Source organism: Erinaceus europaeus, chromosome 10 (genome assembly GCF_950295315.1).
Source record: "Erinaceus europaeus chromosome 10, mEriEur2.1, whole genome shotgun sequence".
Classification (NCBI taxonomy): Eukaryota; Metazoa; Chordata; class Mammalia; order Eulipotyphla; family Erinaceidae; genus Erinaceus; species Erinaceus europaeus.
In genome coordinates this window covers 26,798,795-26,820,548 of record NC_080171.1, presented here as the reverse complement: position 1 = coordinate 26,820,548, position 21,754 = coordinate 26,798,795, and the positions used below count along the sequence as shown (strand labels likewise).

Genomic DNA, 21,754 nt, shown 5'->3' with positions numbered 1-21,754 from the left:
CAAATAAAGACGGTGAGCAGGGAAGGACGCTCCCCCACACACACATACTCCCTGCGCCCCTCGAGGGAAAGGCCACAGCCAGGAGCTGGTCAGAGGAACACCCTGGACACCCACGGGCATTTGTGATGCTGCTTTCCTTTTTGATACCTTCCCTGTCACCTTATTTGGCCTGTTCCACCTGTGACTCCCTGCAGCCCAGGGATACCTGGCTCCTTTCCTCCCCATTCCACTCCATGAACTCCCACCTCTTCCAGAAAGTTTGCCCTGACAGGCCTGCCTGCTAGGAGCCTGGAGTTATCAGCTGCATCTGGGATCTAGGCATGTGATGTTATACAGGACTAAGTGCTGTGTCCCCACCCCACTTAGCGGGAGCCTCTCTGTACCCTATACAGGCCAGGTAAGCACCCCTGAAGTGCTGATTAATTTGACCAGATGCCACATTCTGCATGGTGTCAAAGATCATAGCCTAGAAGTAATGTGGAGGACTTATTGTCCCAGTCAGCTAAACTACAGGGTATATGTACCTGCCAGAGCTAGGCACCCACTGGGCCAGCCATGTGGGGGACCCAGGCTAGGGTGGCAGCTCTCAGGATCCCTTTGGAACCATAAGTAGCTGTGCTAATTGAAACCGCCCGGCATAGGTAAGAGGGAGCCACCAGCACATAGAGAAGTGGGGTGCAGAGCAGGGGGAGATGGGGGGACACTCACCAGGTCTGCAGGAGAACCTGAAAAGTAAGCACATTGGGGTTATCCAGCAGTCAGATGGCTGTGCAGTCTGGCCAAGTTGCCCACAGCATGGCACCCTGTAGGCAAAGAACTTAAGGCACAAACACCTCACCCACCCTTCTGAAAGCAAGCCCAGAGCTCTCGTGGGGTGGGGGGTGGGGGGCTTGGGGAGATCAGGTGGCAGATCTAGTGCAGTAAGGCTGCCTCAGAGGGGAGCTTTCCACAATCGATTAGTGATGCCTGCTGTGGGCCAGTGATAGGAGGTGCTAACCTGAGTACTACTTCATCTCAGGCACACAGATGCCAGCAAGAAAAAGAATTCTTGATCTGGACTTGTCATGTTGACCAAAGAGGTGGGAAGTAATATATGTACAAGACCCTGGCAAGGAAGGAAGGAAGGAAGGAAGGAAGGAAGGAAGGAAGGAAGGAAGGAAGGGGAAAGGAAGAAGAAAGGAAAGAGGAAGAGACAGGAAGGAAGGGTATATTTAATAAGTATATGAGGGGAAAACCCAGATTCTTTTAAGAAAAGAAAACTTGGCACAGTGGATAGTGTTGGCCTCTCAAGCATGAAGCCCGGAGTTGGATCTCCAGCGTCACATGTGCCAGAGTGATGCTCTGGTTCCAGCCCCTTCCTTCCTTCCTTCCTTCCTTCTAATTTATTTATTCATTTATGAGAGGGAAAGGAGAGAGAGAGAGAGAGAGAAAGAGAGAGAAAGAGAGAGAGAGAGAGAGAGAGAGAGAGAGAGAGAGAGAAGGAAGCAGACACCACTCTGGTACATGTGCTGCCAGGGATCAAACTGTGAGTACAACGCTTTATCTACTGTGCCACCACCTGGACCACCTTCCTCCTTTTTCCCTATCTTTTATTAATAAATGAATGCATCTTAAAAAGAGAATTCAAACAGAAATACATCAAACTATCGCTTCTACTATTTATCAACAAGTTTCTGAGTGATATTTATTTTCCTCTTCTCTGTTGTTTCTTCCTCCATAAATGCTATTTGGAGCATTAGGGGGCAAAAAAAGAAAAAAGAAAGAAAAAAGAAAAGTCTAGAGAAAAAAAGCAGGCCCACGGTCCAGTGTAAGGATGTGGCCACGAGAGGGCAGTGTGGACACATGATCCTTGTCCAACCAGGGAGCCAGGGCATCCTGCATTGCAGTGGGACCCAAGCAGGCTGCATGGGCCTGGGGTGGGGATACAGGGTCTGGGCTAACCTGTGGGCCCTCCTCGTGGGCCAGGAGACTGGGCCAGCAGGTACAGCAAGTGAGAAACTGGAGTGATGAGGTAGCCTGTTGAGCCTGAGTTTCCCACCTCCAGACTGCCTTTAGTGGCTCTGAAACTTTCTAGAACACACCCAGGCTTTTAGGTGCAGCTGCTCTGTACTGGGTACCCCCTTAAGTTCCCTGCAGACCCTCAAACTCATCCCTCAAGATAAGACTGCAGGCACCAAGCAGGCGGGTTCAAGTGTCCTACCCTGTCTGGGCCTCAGGCTAGCCTATCTGATAAATGGACACAAGGACAAACCGACAGCAACACGCATGCACACATGCATGTGATGTGGACCGCTTCCCAATACGGATTCAGATCAAGGGCACCCTTCCCCCCAGGACGATGTGACCGTGCTTCTCTGTGGTCAAAAACCTTCATGCCATGGCAGGGAACACTGACTGCCTTCTTGGGGTGGAGATCTAGAAGCTCCTAGAGGATTCCAGAAGCTGACATGTGGCAGGAAATGGGAGAAAGGCCCGGGTGTGGCAGGCGGGAGGGAGACTGTGATGCAGACTCCATCCCTGACGTTCTCCCCTCTCAGTCTGTTTCCCCTTTGGATTCTGCGCCACGGGCAGGAAAGGAAAGCCTGTGAGCTGGGCCAGGCTGGGAAAGCAGTCAAGAGTAGCTATGAGCCCAGGGACCCAAGACTCAAATAGCATCAGAGGTGGGGGGGACCCCAGGAACAGACCCCAGGTTTGAGTTTTGGGTCCTGTTGGGGACACTCACTGATCTTGCAGGGCGGTGTCACTTCCAGGCACTCTTTGTGAGCCCCAACGCCACACTTGGTGCACAGGTAGCCCTGGTAGAAGGTGCCCCTAGGGGGGGGTGCGTGGGTGGGAGATGAGCATGTGGGTCCAGCTGCTCACACCTCCAGCCTCGAGCAGGCCCACGGGCTGGTCCCTGCCCACGCCCCCCACAGGTGTCCCCTAGCCCCAGGCTGAGCCATCTGGCCGTGCTCTGCTGTCCAGCATAGTCGGTCCCGGGGCCAACAGGTTCAGCTCCCTTAAGCCCCCCCCCCAACCAAACCCTGAATACCCAGGGCCTGGGCCAGTTCTGATGGGATGATACCCAGGCCCCCTTGGAGATGGGGGTAGCAGCCAAGGGAACATGGGGGTGGGGCAGGGTGGGCATTGGGTTGGGTGCCCTGGGCTATACCTGAGGAACATCCTGCAGGCCTTGCAGTTGGTGGTCTTGTCGAAGGTGTACATCTGGAAGCTGTGGTGGTTGGCGTTGGCTTTGTCGGGCTTGATGTTGGACCTTCAGGGAGGAACCATCAGAGTCCCTGAGCCCACGGGAGGAAGAGACCCTCAGGACAGTGGGGCTGGAGTACCAGGCACATTTGAGGGGCTCAACAACCCAGACTTGGGGGAGTCCAGATACCCCAAGTAGATTGGGTGACCCAGTAAGCCAGGTAGGATGGGGCCTGAGCAGATTCTGCAGTGGCCTGAAGACCTTCTAGGTGAGGGTCCCAAAGCCAGTCACACAAGACAGCAGAATTGGGCGGGGGGGGGGGGGGGGCTTTTGAGGATCAGTTCTGTCAGCCTGGGTGAATTCTCAATGTGGTTTGTGACAGAATGTGGGGGCCCATTGCCTAGCAGCAATCTTGCATCACATGCCTGAGGGTGACTCCTTTGATCTCCCCAACAATCCCACAGCCTGGGCCCCCCTTCACCCCTATTTCTCCAGAGGAAACTACCAGCCCTGCTCTTCTGCCTGCAGGGCCCAGGGGCCTGGATCAGCCTCTAGCAGCAGAGGGTCCCAGCCACCATGCCCCAGGAGATGCCCCCTGCCCCAGCCAGCAGTCACCCCCACTCACATGGCCATCTCAAACTGCTCCATCCACTTCCGCTTCATGTCCTCTGTCTTGCAGAAGAACTGGAAGCCCTGCTTGCCTTGCAGGTGGATGAGATAGAAGCCATAGGACCACTGCAGGGGACAGAGCCGCTGGAGCGGGCACGCATGCCGACATGCCCACATGTGCTGACACGTGTGCGCACATACAGTGCACAGATGTGCACACGTATGTGCACACCTCTCTAACAAGCTGCTTCGGGGGAGCAGAGAGATTGCTCAACCAATAGGGCACATGCCTAATCGTGCTCACGTCCGAGGTTCGAACCCCAGACCCACACAGGAGGTGCTGTGACTCTGGGGAAGCTCCGGAGCTGTGGTCTCTTTCTGTGTTTCTACTTGAGTAAGTGAACTCGTGCATGGCCATGTGGGTCCCCAGAGCACGTGGTCAGTAGTTCACCAGGGTTAGCCCACCACATGGCAGGCCTAGCCCCCTTTCACTTCCCCAGCACAATGCCAACAAAGCTCACTTTGGGGACTGGGCAATGGTGCACTCAGCTAACCACACACGTGACCCAGTGCAAGGATCCTCATCCAAGCCCCTGATCCCTAACTGCAGAGGGCAAGCTTCAGGGGTAGTGAAGCAGATCTGCAAGTGTCTATACCCGCCCCCTCTCTCTCTCCATCCATCTATCCATCCATCCATCCATCCATCTCCCCCTTCCTCTTTCAAGTTCTGTCTGTCCAATCAAATAAAAAAAATATATATTATATATATAATTTTTTGCCTCTAGGGTTATCGATGGGGCTCAGTGCCAGCACTATGAATCCACTGCTCCTGGAGGCTACTTTTCCCATTTTGTTGCCCTTGTTGTTGCCCTTGTTGTGGCTGTTATTGTTGTTATAGCTGCTGTTGTTGTTGGACAGGACAGAGAGAAATCGAGAGAGATGGGAAAGACAGGGAGGAGAAGAGAAAGATAAGACACCTGCAGACTTGCTTCACAGCTTGCAAAGCGACCCCTCTGCAGGTAGGGAGCTGGGGGCTTGAACCCGGATCTTTACATAGGTCCCTGTACTTTGGCGCCATGTGCGCTTATCCTGCTGCGCTACCACCCAGTCCCCTTATATATAATTTTTTTAAGCTCACTTTTCTCAAGCAAAACCTACAAGGGGACAAGGAGGGGAAGGCCAGGGACCTGGGGAGCACCCAGCTCAGCACCACACACACACATAACCAGCTGCCCTACTGTGTTGGCCCTCCGACCTGGACCTACCCAGGAAGGAAAGGCTGGGAATGTGATCTCTGAGTGTCAGGGAAGACAAAGAGAAGAGAGGGGGGGAGGGAGGGAGGGAGGGAAGAGGAAGGACAAGGACAAGAGGAGGAGAGTGACGCATGGGAGGGTGGGGTCCTCAGGGGACCCACTCTGTCAGACATGTCTCTGTGCCAACACACACATTATCATCAGAAACGGGGGCAGGGGGTGTCGGCAGATCACTCGGGCCCGCCTGGGTCCCTACTTGGAGCCAGGTGTGTGGCACTGACTCAGCGCCAGGAGTGTGCTTACCATTTTCCCATGAGACTAGGAAGCATAAGGAAAGGAAAAGGGAGACACAGTCATCAACAGGCTCTCCCAGCATATTGCCTGCAGCCCAGGATGGACCCTCGCTCCTCAGACAGGCCTGGGACTTGGGGATAGGGGGCTGTGCCTTCAGGTTCTACCTGAAGAGGACACTGGGGAGTGTCCTCCAGGACCCCAACTGCTAACACTGGGATGGGGCAGTCACCCTAAGAGCATTTCTAAAGCTAGCATGTCCCCCATAAGCTCTGAGGTCAGGACCAGGGGTTGAGCACACTTAGTTCTGAACCGCCTCCCCCCGATGCAACGCTCGGGCTGCAGGTGAGAGGAGCTCAAGCATGGGGTGCAAAGGCTCTGGAAGCAAGGCCAAGTAGAGGGCATGGCAGGCCCCCCAGCCCCAGCAGCACAGCTTCCTGACTGCACATCAGAGTCTCTGAAGAGTCACAGTCAGGACCCCCAGACCCTCCTCCAAAGAGGGAAGGAGGGGTGGGGGGCAGGAACACATGGGCTGGGGGACTCCCACCCCCGGGAGAGTCACTGAGTCTGACCAGAAGGGGCTCCGTCCCCACCTGGAGAAGAGCCCGTGTGTGGACAGGGTGCTGACACCCTACCTTTTTGACGTCCTTGTTGTTCATGGGGTCGTCCGTCATCTTGTGGGACAGCAGCTCGATAATCTCCTTGAGCTCGTAGCTGTAGCCCCGCCTCTTGCAGACGATGACCACCTTGTCAAACAGGAACAAGTACCTGGCCCCACAGCATGGCCAGACGCCCGTCAGCTCAGCCACACACACCCTGGGCCACCCTCTGCCTGGCTCAAACACTGACTCTGTTCTGTCAGTCATGCTCTCGTTTCCCAGATACACATCCACCAGGAAGTCCTCCCGGTCCCGCGCCCCCCCAGGCTGGGGTTCACATGGCTTTGCCCTTCGCCACAAAACTGGCCCTGATAGTCAGCGTTTCCATGCTTACCCCCTACTAAATTGAACCCCGTGAGATCAGAACCCCTATGAGCATCCCCCCAGCCTGGCATACAGTAGGTATATGACCAGGGTTGGGCTGGCTCATTAGGACTCTCTGGGCCACCAGCAGACTAGGAGCCCAGGGGCTGCTCCGCCACTTGGCTCCCTGGGTATATGACCAGTGGGCCAGGGGCTCGGGCTTCTCCCCACCCCCAATATAGCAGCCACTGGCTGACACACAGACTTTCTCCGGGAAGAAAGCAAACAAAACAGCAGGGCACAAAGCCAGGCAGCAGAGGCACAGGAGACCACAGGAGACCCAGCTCCAGGCTCTCTGGGAACAGGGTGCCCAGACCTGGACCTGGAGGCTGGCATCCATTGGGGGGTACCCCCAGCCCATGCCACCCCCCACTTACCTGTCCTGCTTGGTGTGATTGACTATGGAGCGGACTTTCAGTTCCCCGTCAATCTTCGGCCTCCCAAACTCCTCCAGTTTCACTTGCTGGAAAGGGAAGGCCAGGCTGTTAGCCCCACACCATGTCAATCACCCTGCCCCACCCCACCCCCCATGTCTCAGCACCTGATGGCAAAGCCTGAGCAGGTGGGCATTATGGGGGGCAATGAGAAAGGGCCAGGCACCTCATGTCCCTGGTTGGTACTGAGGATGGGAGGAACACAAGAGGGCTTGGAGAACTGGCATTGAGGTTCCTGCGTGCTCTGAGGCCTTGGGGGGCCCTTCAGCTCTGTGGGGTCACAGACTAATTCTTCTGTATGCAGAACCTGGAGCAGAGTCCTGGCAAGACCAGGCAGATAACCGGGTCTGAGGGTGCAGGTGGCTCATGGTGGGGGTGGGGGGGCTGCCAAGGCTCTCCCTCAGGGACAAACAGTGAGACCACACCGCTCCCTGGTGTCCTGAGATGTCCTACGTGTCCTTCAAGGACAGGGGCAACATGGACAGGAGAGCAGAGGGCAGACTCCAACACGGACATGTACTTCCTCTTCCTCACTCCACAACTTTTGTTTATTTATTGCCACCAGGGTTATCACTGGGGCTCAGTGTAGCCACTACCAATCCACTGCTCCTGATGGCCACTTATTCCCTTTTTTTTTTTCTTTCTATTTTATTTCACAGGATAGAGAGAAATCGAGAGGGGAGGGAAAGATAGAAGGAGAGAGTGTGTATTTGTACTGCATCAAAGCAAAAAGACTCTGAGGCAGGGGGTGGGGTTCAGGTCCTGGTGCAGGACAGAAAACCTAGGTAGGTGGTTAAAAGTGTTTTATAGAAAACTGAGAAGTTTTACACATGCACCAGCAACTGTATTTACTGCCGACCGTAAGCCATTAATCCCCCAATAAAAATAAATAACTTAAAAACAAAAAAAAAAAAAGGAAAAGAGAGAAAAACACCTCACGAATTGCCCATGAAGTGTTCCCCCTGCAGGTGGGGAACCAAAGCTCTAATGCTGTGTTGCCTGTTCCTCTTTATCTCTACCTCTCTCTGTGTGATCTTCTTAGTCAGAAAGTGGCCCAGAATGATGAAACTGTGTGTGTGTGTGTGTGTGTGTGTGTGTGTGTATGTGTGTCGCCTTGGCTCTACAAATATTAACATGGCAACAATAATTAGAATGATAATACAATTCAAGTGCATACCTATGTATGGTTCACAGGAGGTAGCCACTTACCAAGTTTTCTATAGAACTCTGAAACTCGCTGATTTTCTTCAGTGTCTCCTTGTCCCGTTTAACTTCATTTATGTACATTGCCAAGTCCTTGAAAACAGCATGGGGGTAGTGGGGCAGTGGTTAGCAGGTCCGTGCAGGGTGGGGTGAGAAGGAACATCATCCCCACTTGACAAGTAAGAGAGTGAGGCAGCCTCAAACTGCATTCCATCTGTGGGCCCTGAGTGCCAGGTGCCTGCCCTCCTAAAGCACTGTCTCCTTCCCGTTGGGGGAAGCAGATAACTAGACTGGGGAAGCCTGTTTATTAGCTCTTGAGAAGTGGCCACTCCACAGGCCACTGCTGCTCACAGAGCCCCCCATAATATAAAGACACCCCCAAGCCCAGGCGCAGCTCAGGGAGGCTGTGAGCTGTAGTCCTCTTGCTGGCCACTAGGTGGCGGTGCCCGCTGCAATTGTCAGGCAGGCTTCTGTGCAAAGTGGGCAGGTAGTGGTTAGGCACAACTGCCAGCCTGAAGGCTAGAAAAGGCCCTGCCCACCCAGGGACAGGTGTCTTGGGGTGGAGTACTGAAGCCAGGCAGCTCTGGCCAAGCCTGCGGCCTCCTGCCCCTTCCCTATAAGAAGTGGCCTGGTGGTTGGAGACAATATAATGGTGATGCCTAAGGTTCTGAGGCCCCAGGTTTAAATGCCCAGCACCATCTTAAGTCAGAGCTGAGCGGAGCTCTGGAAGAAAAAAGAAAACAAACAAATAGCTTGGTGGGGCGGACTCTGAGGTCCCTGGGGAAACAGGCCAGGAGCTTCCCACCCTCTCTCTGCCTTGGGTGTCTTGGGGGTTCAGGTCACAGGCTGGAGCTGCAGTGGACTGTTCTCTGCAGGGCTGGAGTAAATGCACCCCATCCCGGCCTCCACTCTCCAGGGGCTGCAGGCTGGCATAGCCCCTGCACCCTGTCCCTGTGGCCTCAGCCCACAGTCAGAACAAAGCCTGTCAGGGAGCCCCATTTGATACAAAGCTTCACATGAGTACCACTGATGAAAGCAGGGTCACTTCATCTCTCCCCTGCCTCAGTTTACCCACCAACCTGCATGGCTTCCAGTGCTTCTTTGAGCTGCTGCCTCTCAGGCCGGTCGGTGGAGTGGCTCAGAAGTTCCTACAGGAAGGGGGTGTGTGACAATGGAATCTGTCTTTATTTGGGGGACCTGGCCACGGTCCCCACCCTAACCCCCATACCACCACCCCCAGCCTGGGTCATGCACGCAATGAGGCCCTCAGGACAAAATCCCCACCCTCATCACCATCAGGCAGACAGGAAGCCTCCCTGAGGGATACCTTGCTTCACAGCCAGAGCACCCCCAAATGTGTGGCTAACAGAAGGGACAACAAGGGAGCAGAAAGCAAGCAGGGGCGATCAGGGCTCTGGCTGGCTCCGAGAGGCCTCACGCAGCACCCAGAAACACTGATCCTGCCTGAGGGCACTTTGCAGAGCACTGTCTCTGCACAAACCACTGTACTAAGCACCCCCTGACACACACTGACATGCACTGGGCCTCTGTCTTCACTTGCTGACCTGTGTATCTCAGCCTGGCACATCCAGGGATTACAAGGCTCCGTGTGGGGGGGGGAGGGCAGGGGAAGGGGGGCAGGTGGGCCTCACCTTCAACAGCAGGTGGTACTTGAGTACCCTCTGCATGGGGATCACCAACAGGTCCTGCAGCTTGAACTTCCCATCCTGGACCTTCAGCGTGCACTCCTAGGGGGTTGGAGGAGCAAAGGGGATGTGTGTCATCATTGGGGGAGGGGCACACAGAACCCAGCGACCCCCAGCCCAGGCTGGAGAGACTTCAGCCCGGTTCAGGGCCCAGGGGTTAGTCCTTCTCAGATGAAGAGCCTACCAGTCCTCCCCCAGGGTCTGTGGAGGGCACAAGAAATTAGGGTTCAGGGCCAGCCCAGCGGGCCTCAGAGAAGTCAGCTCTCTCTGTCCCAGGCAGCCACCCTTGAGATCGGTGGTTCCCTGCCTCCATCCCATGCACCGCTGGTTCAACTGGTCACTGCATCAGGATTCTCTCTGCAAACAGGGTGGGCTGGCCAAGCACAGCATGGAACTCCAGCTTCAGGGAGAAGCTGGGGGACCCCAACAAGGGTCATGAGCACAGGCAGGGCATCCAAAGAAACTCAATAAGGGAAAGGCCTGGCCACAGCCTGAGGGGAGGACTGCCAAGTGGTGGTGAGTACAGTAAATGCTCACAACCCGCACGGCCCCCCAGTTCCCACATAGGCAGGAGACAGGAGTCAGCCAACGACCTGCTGAGCTGGCTCTGGTCCCTGACTACCTCCTCTGCATCTGGGAAGTCCATTGCCCACCTGATAAAATGCAGAGGGAAGAAAATCAGGAGCCCCAGAGACAGCATACTGGTTATGTCTGAGGCTCCTAGGTCCTAGGTTCAATCCCCACCCCTACCCCCACACCCCAGCACTACCGTAAGCCACAGCTGAGCAGTGCTCTGGTAGGGAGGAGGGAGAAAATTGTCCACGAAATATGTCTACGTAAAAAGTCACCTTGGCTTTCTCTCTCCCTTTCTACCTCCCCCTCCCCTCTCTGTCCTATCAAAAAAGAAAGAAAGAGAGAGAAAGAGAGGGAGAAATTTAAAAAAAAAAAAGAAAAGGCCACCAGGAGTGGTAGATTCATCATGCAGGAACTGAGCCCAAGCAATGACCTTGGTGGCAATCAAAGTTTTAAAAGTAATAATAAAATAATAACAAATAAAATTTTTAAAGGTCACCTCAGGTCCTGGGTCCCTCCCTTAGCACCAAACAAAGCCCAGGTCTGGTCACCACCCAAGCCCATCTCTACAATCCCTGCCCCTCAATATGCCCAGTGAGCTACACTACTGCAGACAGCAAGGGGGTGGGGGGAGCTGAGCTGCCTGAAAGTCCCATTACCTCGACTTTTTGTCTGAAGTCCTCCCGGCTGGCAAGGAGCTGGTTGAGTGTGTTCTGGGCATGCTCCATGTGGCTGCAGTACTCGCCATAGATCAGGAGCCTAGGGTACATACACACACACACTGGCAGGCTGCCAGGGGGCTGGGCTGCAGCCGTGACCATGGTCCAGTGTCCCCACAGGTCAGCTGAAAGTACATCCCTGACTGGGGGGAGAGGGGTGGGCTTCGTCCTTTCCACCAGCTGCTTTCCCCGACTTTTTCCCCAATGAAACACCACCAGGCTGGGAGGAGTGTCCTCACCCTCTCCCTGGATCCTTGTGTGGCTGTATTTCAAATGGGGGCTTGGTTGTAGGACATAGCTGCCATCATTTTATCTTGCCCTAAAAAAGGGGCAGAGGGGGAGCCAGGTGGTAGCGCAGCAGGTTAAATGCAAGTGGCATGAACCGGCCTAAGGATCCTGGTTTGAGCCCCCAGCTCCCCACCTGCAGGGGAGTCGCTTCACAAGCAGTGAAACAGGTCTGCAGGTGTCTATCTTTCTCTCCCCCTCTCTCCATTTCTCTCTGTCCTATCTAACAATGATGACATCAATAACAACAACAATAATAACTACTACAACAATAAAAAAACAACAAGGGCAACAAAAGGGAAAGTAAATAAATAAATATAATAAAAAATTTTTTAAAGGGACAGAGGGACCCCCTCACCCCCCAGAAGACTGGGTCTTCTGTCCGTGGGCCCCGAGCACCCAGGCCCAGCCTCTCTTTGGGCTCACCTCTATTATATGGATTGGGGGGCTCAGCGGGGGGGAAAGGTTTGTATGGGTCAGGCCTTGATGCTTCCAAGTGGCCTTGATATATCCCATCTACACACCCAGCACCCTCTCTGCTCTGTACTGGGTGAAGGGGGTGGCCATGCAGCTGGGGTACAGGGAGCCCATTCTCCCCCTGGGCTGGTCCCCTCACACTCCACTGGCCATCCTTGGTGCTGAGCTCCCTGCTCCCAGCACCCTCTGTTCTGCTCTGGCCCCTGGGCCGACACTCCTCTCTGGACTAGAGCCCCACACCCTCCAGGCCTGTCACGTCACCAACAACAGTGCAGGCCCTAAAAGCACAGGGACCACACAGATGACAGAGCCAGCCCCTGTGGCCCACCACCACCAGTGCTGACCATGGCACTCATAGGCGGGGGTGTGTGTACCCTCATGTTCCAGGACTGGAAACAGAGGCCTCGATCAACTTGCGAAGAGGGCATGGGCCAGGTGACAGCTGTGTGTGCCTGGAAGGCCTGGTGGCTCTGGAGCAGGTCAGGGATGGCCTCAGGGCCCCACTCAGACCACCAGGCAGGCCCCAGGCCTCTGGCTGCTTCACCTCCGAACGGCCGGGACTAAGGGAGAAGCACCCCAGTCCAGGGCTCCCTGGATCTCACTGCAGGGTCCTTTGGGCTGCAGGAACCATGGCTGGTCTGGCCTCCTCCCCCCAGGCAAGACAACACCCCTGTTCTTTCCCCAGGTTGGGGCTCTGCTCCCCAGTCAGTGGCACACCCAGCTGGACACACATGCACAAGGATCCAGCTTCAAGTCCCTGGTCCCCACCTGCAGGAGTATCTTCATGAGCAGTGAAGCAGGGCTACAGGAGTTTCTCTTTCTCACTTCCTCTCTATTCTTCTCCCTCTCCATTTCTCCATCTCCATCCAAAAATAAATATTAAAATAATTGAAAAAAAACTTTTTTAGAGTGGCATCTTGGTGGACAAGGGACATGGTCAGCTCAGAGCACACAAAGACTTGAGGCATCCCAGGTCAGTCCCAGAAAATGTTCCCAGGGCATGGTGGGCTGTTGTATGCAGCTGGGGCTCGGAGCCGCGGCACCTTTCCTGCACCTGCCAAAGGGAGGCCTCTAACACTGAGAAGCCAGGGCTCAGCGACACTAGGAGGTGGCTCAGAGCTGGCCTGAGCTCACTCAAGGCTCACTGTCCCTACCATGAGATAATCACATACCACTGGCCGGTCCAATTTCCATGGCCTTGCAGAGTACCAGCTGGTACCCCAGTCAGGTGCTGTGAGGCACAAAAACCCAAGCCCTGGTCTCCCCTGACAGGAGGCTGTTATTCAAGTGAGAATTAACGCCCATTGTCTCTGGCCACCTCTAAAGACTGGAGGTCTCGGTGCTCACATGGTTCCAAGGTTCTGAGTGAACTTTACACTCTGGGGTGGCCTCTCCTGTCCAGAGAGTGTGTATGGGTATTCAAAACTGATAGCAGAGGGTAGGCAGTGGTGCACTTCGTAGAGCACATGTTACAATGCATAAAGACCCAGGTTCAAGGGAGTCAGGCTGTAGCGCAGCAGGTTAAGCGCACGTGGTATGAAGCACAAGGACCGGCATAGGATCCCGGTTTGAGCCCCTGGCTCCCCACCTGCAGGGGAGTCGCTTCACAGGCAGTAAAGCAGGTCTACAGGTGTCTGTTTCCCCCTCTCTGTCTTCCTGTCCTCTCTCCATTTCTCTCTGTTCTATCCAACAACAATGGCATCAATAACAACAACAAAACAACAAGGGCAACAAAAAGGAATAAATAAATAATTTTTAAAAATAAAGACCCAGGTTCAAGTCCCCAGTCCCCAAGTGCAAGAAGAAAGCTTCACAAACAGTGAAAGTACTGCAGGTCTCTCTCTCCCTCCCTCCCTCGCCACCTCTACCTTCCCCTCTCCTTTTGAATTCTCTCTCTATCCACCAAACATTTTTTTAAAAAACCTTGATCACAGCGGTGGTAATGTCTAGGTTGTCTATACCTGTGCTATATCGTCTCCTCACACACTGCTGGTGCTCCGTGCCTGGCAGCAAGAGTGGGCTGGGTTGGCATGATGGGTCCCCTTAAATCCCACTCCCCCCTGCTCATCTGAGCCGGAGATACCACAGACAAGTTATACAGAGGGCCCCCCTGTGCTCTCCTCCAAGAACACCCTAGGCACCCCACATATCAGCCACAGCATGGCTGCGCTAGCCTCCTACAACCAGCAAACTCCTGTTTATCCTGCAAAACCCTGCCACCTCATCTCCTGTTTTGCCTCCACCTTGCCCCAGCTCATATACTGGGTCTCCTCCTCCTCCTCTTTCTCCGCAGCTGCTCTAAGCTCCTGGCAGGTCTTACTCCTTGCCAGGTGCACACTGAGGCCACTTGCTCTAGACTAGCTGTAGTCGCAGCTGCCCGCCCATGCCCAGGCCTTCCCTCTGAGAAGGGGGGTGGAGGAGCGAGGCACACAGCAGCAAGAGGCTACCACAGGACGGGAGGAGAGAGGCCTCCATTCTAGGCTGAGAAGCAGCCAAGACAGAGGGACACTCTGAGAAGTGACTCCCCCTGTAAAGTCACCCAGTGAGAAGTGAGCGGCAGGGCCACCTACCCAAGTGTTGCCTCTGCTCCTTCACACACCCGTGGATGGATGAGTGACACACTCAGTGTGGACCCGTCTGAGTATTTAGCTTCTTCAACCATTCCTCTCCGACCCCACTGCAGAAGGCATCCCTGTAGGCTCAGAAAAGCTGCCCCTTGGCCCTTTGCTCCATGGAATCTCAAACTCAACTGCTCAGGGCTAAGGCCACAAGGATAAGCTGGGGCCAGGGAAGGCTGCCTCTCAGCCTCAGTGTGCCTGATGGGGTAACAGTCTCCAGGCTGGGAGGGCCCAGGGTAAGGAAGCCCCCACTGGGACTCTGGGGTGAGGGACCCTCCCTGCAGGCTTTGCTGGGGAGGGAGTGACAACCATCTGGGCTTTGAAGATGAAAGGCTCCACAGTGCTGTATCATAAAATATAAGGCTTTTGCCAGATTTGAAAACCCCCAGGATTAAGGCACTGACAAGTGCAAAGACTCACAAACTCATTCTGAATATCAAAAGATAGGCTTCTGCACCTGGCAAGTGCGTAAGAGACAGCTGACTAGGACAGAAAGAACCCTGCCCCTGAGTCAGGGTAGTTACAGACACACTCCCTCATCCTGCTTCCCCACAGACCCAGTTTTCACTGAAATGGACACAACCAGAGCATTAATGCCTATTCAGGAGGCAGTCAGCCCCCTCCTTGCTACAGGCCTCCCTCTGTCTCACCTGTGAGGCAGATGGCTCCTTTTACTGTCTACTCTTCTCTTGGTGACTACTTCTTAACTTGTTTATTCCAATAAGCTTTACAGCTGCTTTATTCTGTTCTCCCTGATGACGCATGCTTCGCCAGCCATAAGAAAGCAAAATATGTCTTCAATGAGGAAGGGAATGAAATCACAGAGGAAAGGAGAGGCTTTCCTAACATCCCAGCCACTGGGAGGGAGCCAAGCAGACCCTGCCTGTTCGCTGTCTCAGTGACCTTCTCTCCAGCCCTGGGCAAGGGTAGGAGCCTGCCTTGAGTCTGCGCTGCTCCAGAAGCCCTCCCACTTCCCTCAGTCTGCCCCAGCAAAGCCCCACAGAGAGCCCCTCCTCACCAGCCAGCCCTCCGCCCCCCCACCACAGCACCAGCTCCAGGAGTCTTGATCCCCTGAGTCTTCTCCCCACATGCCTCCAGGCCCCCAATGGCTCACTAGGAGCCAGGCTCCAAGTCCAGCTTGGTCAGTCCCACCCAGAGATAAAAACCAAAGTAAATGACTGGTGGTGGGGGGGGGGATGCTTTTAGGCCCTTGTGCATAGTGGTCAAGAAGGAACACAACTGGGGGGTGGGAGCGTTTTGCAGAAAATTGAGAAATTTACAAATATATCAACAACTATATGTACTGTAAACCATTAACCCTCCTAATTAAAAAAGAAAAAGAATGGCTTTTAGTACATCCATGTGTGTAAAAGGAAATCCTCTTCCCCAGACCCAACTTGCTCTGAGCTGGAGCTCTCCTCCTATGCCCCAAATGGCAGAATTAAAAGGTGCACCTGGGGGCCAGGTGGTAGCACAGCAGGTTAAGTGCACATGGCGCAAAGTGGGACCAGTATAAGGATCCTGGCTCAAGCTCCCGGCTCCCCACCTGCAGGGGGTTGCTGCACAAGCAGTGAAGCAGGTCTGCAGGTGTCTATCTTTCTCTTCCCCTTTCTGTCTTCCCCATCTCTGTCAATTTCTCTCTGTCCTATCCAACAACACCAATAACAACAACGGCAGCAAAATGGAAAAAATGGTCTCCAGGAGCAGTGGATTCATAGTGCAGGCACTGAGCCCCAGCGATAACCCTGGAGGCAAAACACACACACCTACACACACACACACACACACACACACACACACACACACACACACACACACCCCTGAGGGCTGAGGGCTGAGGGCTGAGGGCTGAGGGCTGAGGGCTGAGGGCTGAGGGCTGAGGGCTGAGGCCCAGGCTGCTCAGATGAAGTCTAACTAAAACGTCTCCCCAAAGGGACAGGGTGACCTGAGATGGCAGCAACGGGAGGAAGTGACTCAGGCATTGATAAAACTGGGTTAGGCACGAGACCATCACTCTCTGGCACCATGCAAAAGCAATAAACTAAAAGTGAGCCTCCAAAGGAGAACAAGCATGAACATGCACCCCCACCCCAGCCCTCTACTGCTGCTGATTCGTTGCCCTCAGGACAGACAGCCGCACTTAAGGCCGGTTATAAAGAAGAAAAGTGCAAGAGATCCATCATTACCCAGGAAGCCAGATGGCCTGTAAGCCTCAAGGCTATGCTATCTTGAAATCCACCTTCCTGTTTGTTAAGAAATGGACAGGACAGAAACTTCCAGAACGTCCTTCTGCTCTTATAAACAGTCTCTGAAACCAAGGGGGCAGGGAGGTTGAGCTGAGCACCGCTCTTACCTCCACAGCACTGCTGACTGCAAATGAGAGCCATTCCCTTTTTGCAAAAGCTGGCATGTCTGCAGGGCTTCATGGTGCTCAGTTTTAGAATCAGCAAAAAGAGGGAGGGGCTGCCCACTGCCACTGGCACCGGTCACCCAACACTCGGCTGGCACTCCAGCCTTCATTCTCAGAAGTGGCCAGGATCTTTTACTAGGACTCCTTCCCAAAGCCATGGGAGCACCTGCCTCTCAGGGGAACCCCATCCTGTGCTCTGAGCTCACCCTTACCTCCCCCTGCAAGCTCCCTAAGACTGTCATCCCACAATGCTCTTGGCTCTCTTCTCCCCCACACTCTTGGCACACAGCTCAGAGCACACACGCCACAAATGCTTGCGGGGTAGGTAAGCAAAGGGGCATCATGCCACAGTGATGGGCTCAGGGACAGGGAGAGAGGGGGCAGGGAAGGCAGACACAGGGACAAAACATCATCTGACAGATGAACATGGAGGGAACACAGTGACTTCTCCACAGAAGGTCCTGGGCTGAAGGGCATGGCCAGCAGCCCTGCCAGATGGTGCTGGTCACCTGGTCCCCACAGAGCCTGTGCAGATACACCTGTGGGCCACCATGACTCTCCAAGGAGAAATGACCATCACCCCCAGGCCATGGGTGGAAGATTATGGCCAGGTCTCCTTCAAGGACAAACTAGACTATGGGGTGAGGTCAGGCAGTTGAGCCCTTGGGCCAAGAATGTGGAAGCTCAGGTTGGAGGGCAGGTGACAGCCTGCCCATTGCTCACATGGCCACTCCTCCCCTAGAGCTGGGTTAATATGGGATAATGGGCCACCCCACCCTCCTCCTCGATTTAACAGTACCAACCAGGTACTGGACAGTGCTGCGCCCGCCACCTAGCAGGTGGAAGGAAAAACTGGCAGGATCAGGGGGCAGGCTGGGGAGCTGTCCAGACCCTAGTGGGGTGTCCTCCCAACCCTGGCGTCAATCAGCAAGCTCACACCTACTGGTACTTGCAGAAATCTCTCCCACCTGCATATGGGCACCGCTGGCCTAAGATCTCCCATGCCCCAAAAAGCACCATTTCTGAGCTTCTTGTCCACTTCAGTGACCGCCAAGGCCAAGGACCTGGCTGCAGGAGCTCCCAGTGGAGGAACCTCAAAACCTAGCCTCGGGACAGGCTGCCACCAGGCAGGAAAGTATAAACCAAATGTCAGTCACCGAGTGGGTGATGCAGGGACCCTCCTGCAGAGGCCAGATGGGCCTGAGCACCGGTCAGAGGCCTCAGCGGGGCTTCTCTAGTCCTCAGGGACCCCCAACCACCCCAGCAGAGTGAGTAAGGAGACACCACTAAGACAGAAGATTCTGTGAGGGACAGAAGCAGGTGGTATCTAATGGATTCTCACATCTCAGCATTGAGCCACCACCTGCAAACCCTCGCACAGTGCCTGACACCTGCCAAGCCCCCAGGTCCTCTCCTTTGTCATGGTCAGCACCCCGAGAGCACCCCAAGGCTCAGTGGGAAGAAGCAAGGGCCTGACAGCTCCATGTCTGCATGGATGGCACTTATTCTGGGTGGGGGTGCAGGAGTTACACTCACGACCGCCCCCTTCCATGTCTTTCTGACAGCAGGGGACACAGTCTACACCCAGCCTCAGCCCAGGAGAGACCCAGAGAAAACAGGGCAGCTCAGACTCTGACTAGCCACTTCCACAATCTCCTTGGGTGCCATGGACATTTCTCCCAAAGCTGCAGAGATGTAAGTGAATCATGAGTATAGGCCCAGGAGCTGGGACTTCACTCCTCTGGGTCTTGGTCACCATGTCCCCATACTGAGGACCCAAACAGGTCTATGACAGGACACCTGAGCAAGCCTGTGGCCCTGGCTGTCAACGCATACCCGCAGCCAGATGTTGCGCCTCTTCGCTCAATGTGAACCAGCCCTGCAGGTGGGCAGCCTCAGTTTACCCTCCCAGCAGGAATGTAGCATCAGCCCAGGGGTTCCAGAACCCAGGCTCCTGGTCATGTCCTCCTGCCCTAAGCACCTAGAGCCTGGATTTGGGGTCCAGGGGCCATGGATACCACAGCCCCCTCAGAGCCTGCTCAGGAGCACAGCGGCCGGGGTGAGAGGGGGCAGACTCTCAGGAGCCCTATTTTCCTGGGGTCTGGTGCTGTGATGTCATAAGTATATTTCAGTCACCAAGACACCCCATGAGCAACAGAGCCCCTGCAGGGTCCCCTCTCACCCAGACATGCTGGGGCCACCCTCCAGGCTGTGATATGTGTGGGGGTGGGAGGGACACACACTCCAGGGACATCAGGGTAGACATGGCTCTGCCTGTCCCCAGCAGGATGGAGAGGCTCCAAGGGAGGGAGGAGGGCTGGCATGGGCTACCACTCACCTCTCCTTGAAGTCCAGAAAGACCTTGGCTAGAGAGCCACCGCCCGCCATCATGGATACATCGATGGCCCTCAGGAAGCTGTGATGCACTTTCATCAGGTCCTGGAGGAAAGGGATGGGCAGGTGAGCAGCCATATTGCACCCAGACACACACACACACACAGAGACACACACACACACACACACACACACACACACACACACACACACACACACACACGACTCAGATTCAGGACCCAGACACCAGGCTGCATTCCCACAAGGGCATCACATTCCAACAGGGGCATAGGTGCAAAGCACTAAAGTCGTTACAAGGGAGGGAGGGGACAGGCTGCAGTGCACCTAGTTGAGTGTACACATTACCATGCGCAAGGACACAGGTCCGAGTCTCTGCTCCCCTCGTGCAGAGGGGAAGCTTCACAGATGGTGAAGCAGGTCTACAGGAGTCTCTCTGTCTCCCTCTCTATCTCCCCTCGCCTCTCAATTTCTCTCTGTCCCATCAAATAAGAAGTAGAAAAATAAAAGGAAAAAGTAGTCACTGGGAGTAGTAGATGCATGGTGCTGGCACCAAGCTGCAGTGATAACCCTGGTGGTAGAGTAAAATAAAATAAAATAAAATAAAAAATAGCTACTCTAACAACAGCCGCCAATGTCCCCCAAGTGGTCTGAGCAGGCTGTCTACTCCCAGCAGCTTGAACATGGGCGCCAGGAGGGCAGTTTTGAGCCTAACGGGGCACAGCAGCCGCTCCCAGCTAGCATACTGGCAGCCTCCCTGTGGACAGGAGCAGAGGGGCTCCCACAGCAGCCCAGGATCAGGAACCCTGAAGGACAAAGTCTCTCCAGGGAGGAGCTGGGACTTCAACTGGGAAAGCCAGTTTCCCCGAATTTCAGAGAAGACATCTAAGGATTCCCCAAGAGTTCCCCCACCCTGACTCCATCTGCCCATGGCCATTCATGCCAGCTAACAGACACTGCAGACTGACTGCCAGGGTGGGGACACAGAGAGTGGGCAGCTCAGAATCTGTGGGCAGAACAGCCTGGCTGGTGCTAGGAGCTATACCCTTTGTGGGTGCCCTTTGGCCATAGGCTGAGGGCAAGAGCCGGGAGTCAGCCTCCTGGAGGAGCCCCCTGCCATGCAGATTCTGCACCTGCCAGCCCAGCTAAGCCATGTGACTGGGTCCTGGTTCACCTCCCCTTCTTCTCTACCTGTTCATGGGCCAGGGGCTCTTCTCAGAGGGCTGGAACACTTTCCCTCTGGCTGCTAAGAGAAGCCCACAGCTCTTCCAGCAGAGAAATCTCCAGAAGCCATGGTGTCATCTCCAAACCCCACACCCCCAGAGCAGGGCAGTGGCCCTGCTCCTCCCCTGCCAACCGCCAAACACCCAAAGCCGGGCTGGGAACTGACTTTTCAGGTCCCTGGAGACCAGCGAGCTGCCTGCCACGTGGGAGGACACAGAAGCAGGAGCAGTGGAGGGACACGGGGGTTGGGCCCCTCACCTCCAGATTGATGAAGATGGACGCCATGTCTGCTGGACTCAGGACCAGTCGCAGGGGGCTCATGTAGTTCTGCAAGAGAGAAGCTGTGTGAGTCTTGGTCCCAAGGCTGCCCATTGCAGGAGGGCTCAGGTGGCCCAGGAGAGCTCAGCTGGGGGTGCTCAGGAACAGAGGCAGACATGTGCCCAGTCCGTGGTCAGGGAAGAGGGCAGAAAGGGGCCAGTGAGCCCGCCAGGCCATGTCCAGCTTGTGTGGGGGAAGAGGGCAGAAGGCTACAGGGGGGGAGGGGTTGTCAGCTGGCAGTGAAGAAGGCCGTTGTGCCCACACTTGTGGCTGCCTCTCCCCCCAGCAACCGGCTGACCCACCTTCTCAATGTCCTCCAGGGTGCGGTAGTACTTGGCCTCAGTCTCCTGGATCTCCAGTAGGCAGCAGCTCCTCTTGTCATCCTCTGTCATGCCCATTTTCTAGAAGGGGGGGACATGCATGAGCCCAGCCTCAGGGTCTGACCATGGGGTCGCCAAGTGTAAATGGGGTAAAATGGAGACAGCCAGGGACCCCAACAGTCCTCATTCTTTTACTGATACAAAAACCAAGGCACAGAGATGGGGAATGTAGGAGCCTGAGAACAAGTAACAGGAGAGAAGACACAGAAGCTTCCAGAATCCCGGTGCCTGCAGTTTAAATCTGTCTTTACCAAACTGGGGTGAGGCCCTCAGCAGCTCCCCCTGTAGCACATACAGCAGGTGTGTGGACTCATATCTTACTGTGTGCAGACGGTTCTGCCCAGACACCAGGCTCTGCCGTCACCAAGAAGCCAGCCCGCTGGTGTTTTGGAGAGGGTGGTGACAACCCTGCAGTGCCCGCTGAGCTGACTGCCCATAGGCATGACGCCTGCAGGACATGTCTCCATGGCAGGGTGTGTCCCCACCTCCAGGGGCAGGACTGACCAGAAGTTCCAGGGGGTGGGGGGAAGGACTGCTTAGGACACTCTGCTGGTATCTAAGCTGAGCAGAATCTTTTCTTAAATCAGAATCTGAGAAAATGGGCTGAGATGGATTCATATCCACCGCAGGACTTCCATCCTCTTCACCCAAGAGTACACGGGGCTGTGTGAGAGCCGGCCAGTCACAACTCTC

At 55.0% G+C, this 21,754-nt stretch overlaps 1 protein-coding gene across 5 annotated transcripts in view; it reads right to left on the bottom strand.

Moving 5' to 3' along the window:
• VAV2 (vav guanine nucleotide exchange factor 2) overlaps positions 1 to 21,754 on the bottom strand; it is a 162,353-nt gene that overhangs the window by 14,977 nt on the left and 125,622 nt on the right. For all 5 annotated transcript variants that reach the window (XR_009551985.1, XM_060199347.1, XM_007521432.3 and 2 more), the window contains 13 exons: positions 20,984 to 21,082; positions 20,622 to 20,690; positions 19,126 to 19,226; positions 10,938 to 11,037; positions 9,652 to 9,747; positions 9,079 to 9,147; positions 8,006 to 8,092; positions 6,740 to 6,825; positions 5,976 to 6,108; positions 3,813 to 3,922; positions 3,152 to 3,253; positions 2,723 to 2,811; positions 709 to 725 (listed from right to left, as the gene is read on the bottom strand). Coding sequence is in view for 4 of the 5 variants with exons in the window: in XM_060199347.1 (XP_060055330.1) it covers positions 709 to 725; positions 2,723 to 2,811; positions 3,152 to 3,253; positions 3,813 to 3,922; positions 5,976 to 6,108; positions 6,740 to 6,825; positions 8,006 to 8,092; positions 9,079 to 9,147; positions 9,652 to 9,747; positions 10,938 to 11,037; positions 19,126 to 19,226; positions 20,622 to 20,690; positions 20,984 to 21,082 (1,158 nt within the window). In the remaining variant the exon portion in view is untranslated. The remainder of the gene's footprint in view (positions 1 to 708; positions 726 to 2,722; positions 2,812 to 3,151; positions 3,254 to 3,812; positions 3,923 to 5,975; positions 6,109 to 6,739; positions 6,826 to 8,005; positions 8,093 to 9,078; positions 9,148 to 9,651; positions 9,748 to 10,937; positions 11,038 to 19,125; positions 19,227 to 20,621; positions 20,691 to 20,983; positions 21,083 to 21,754) is intronic.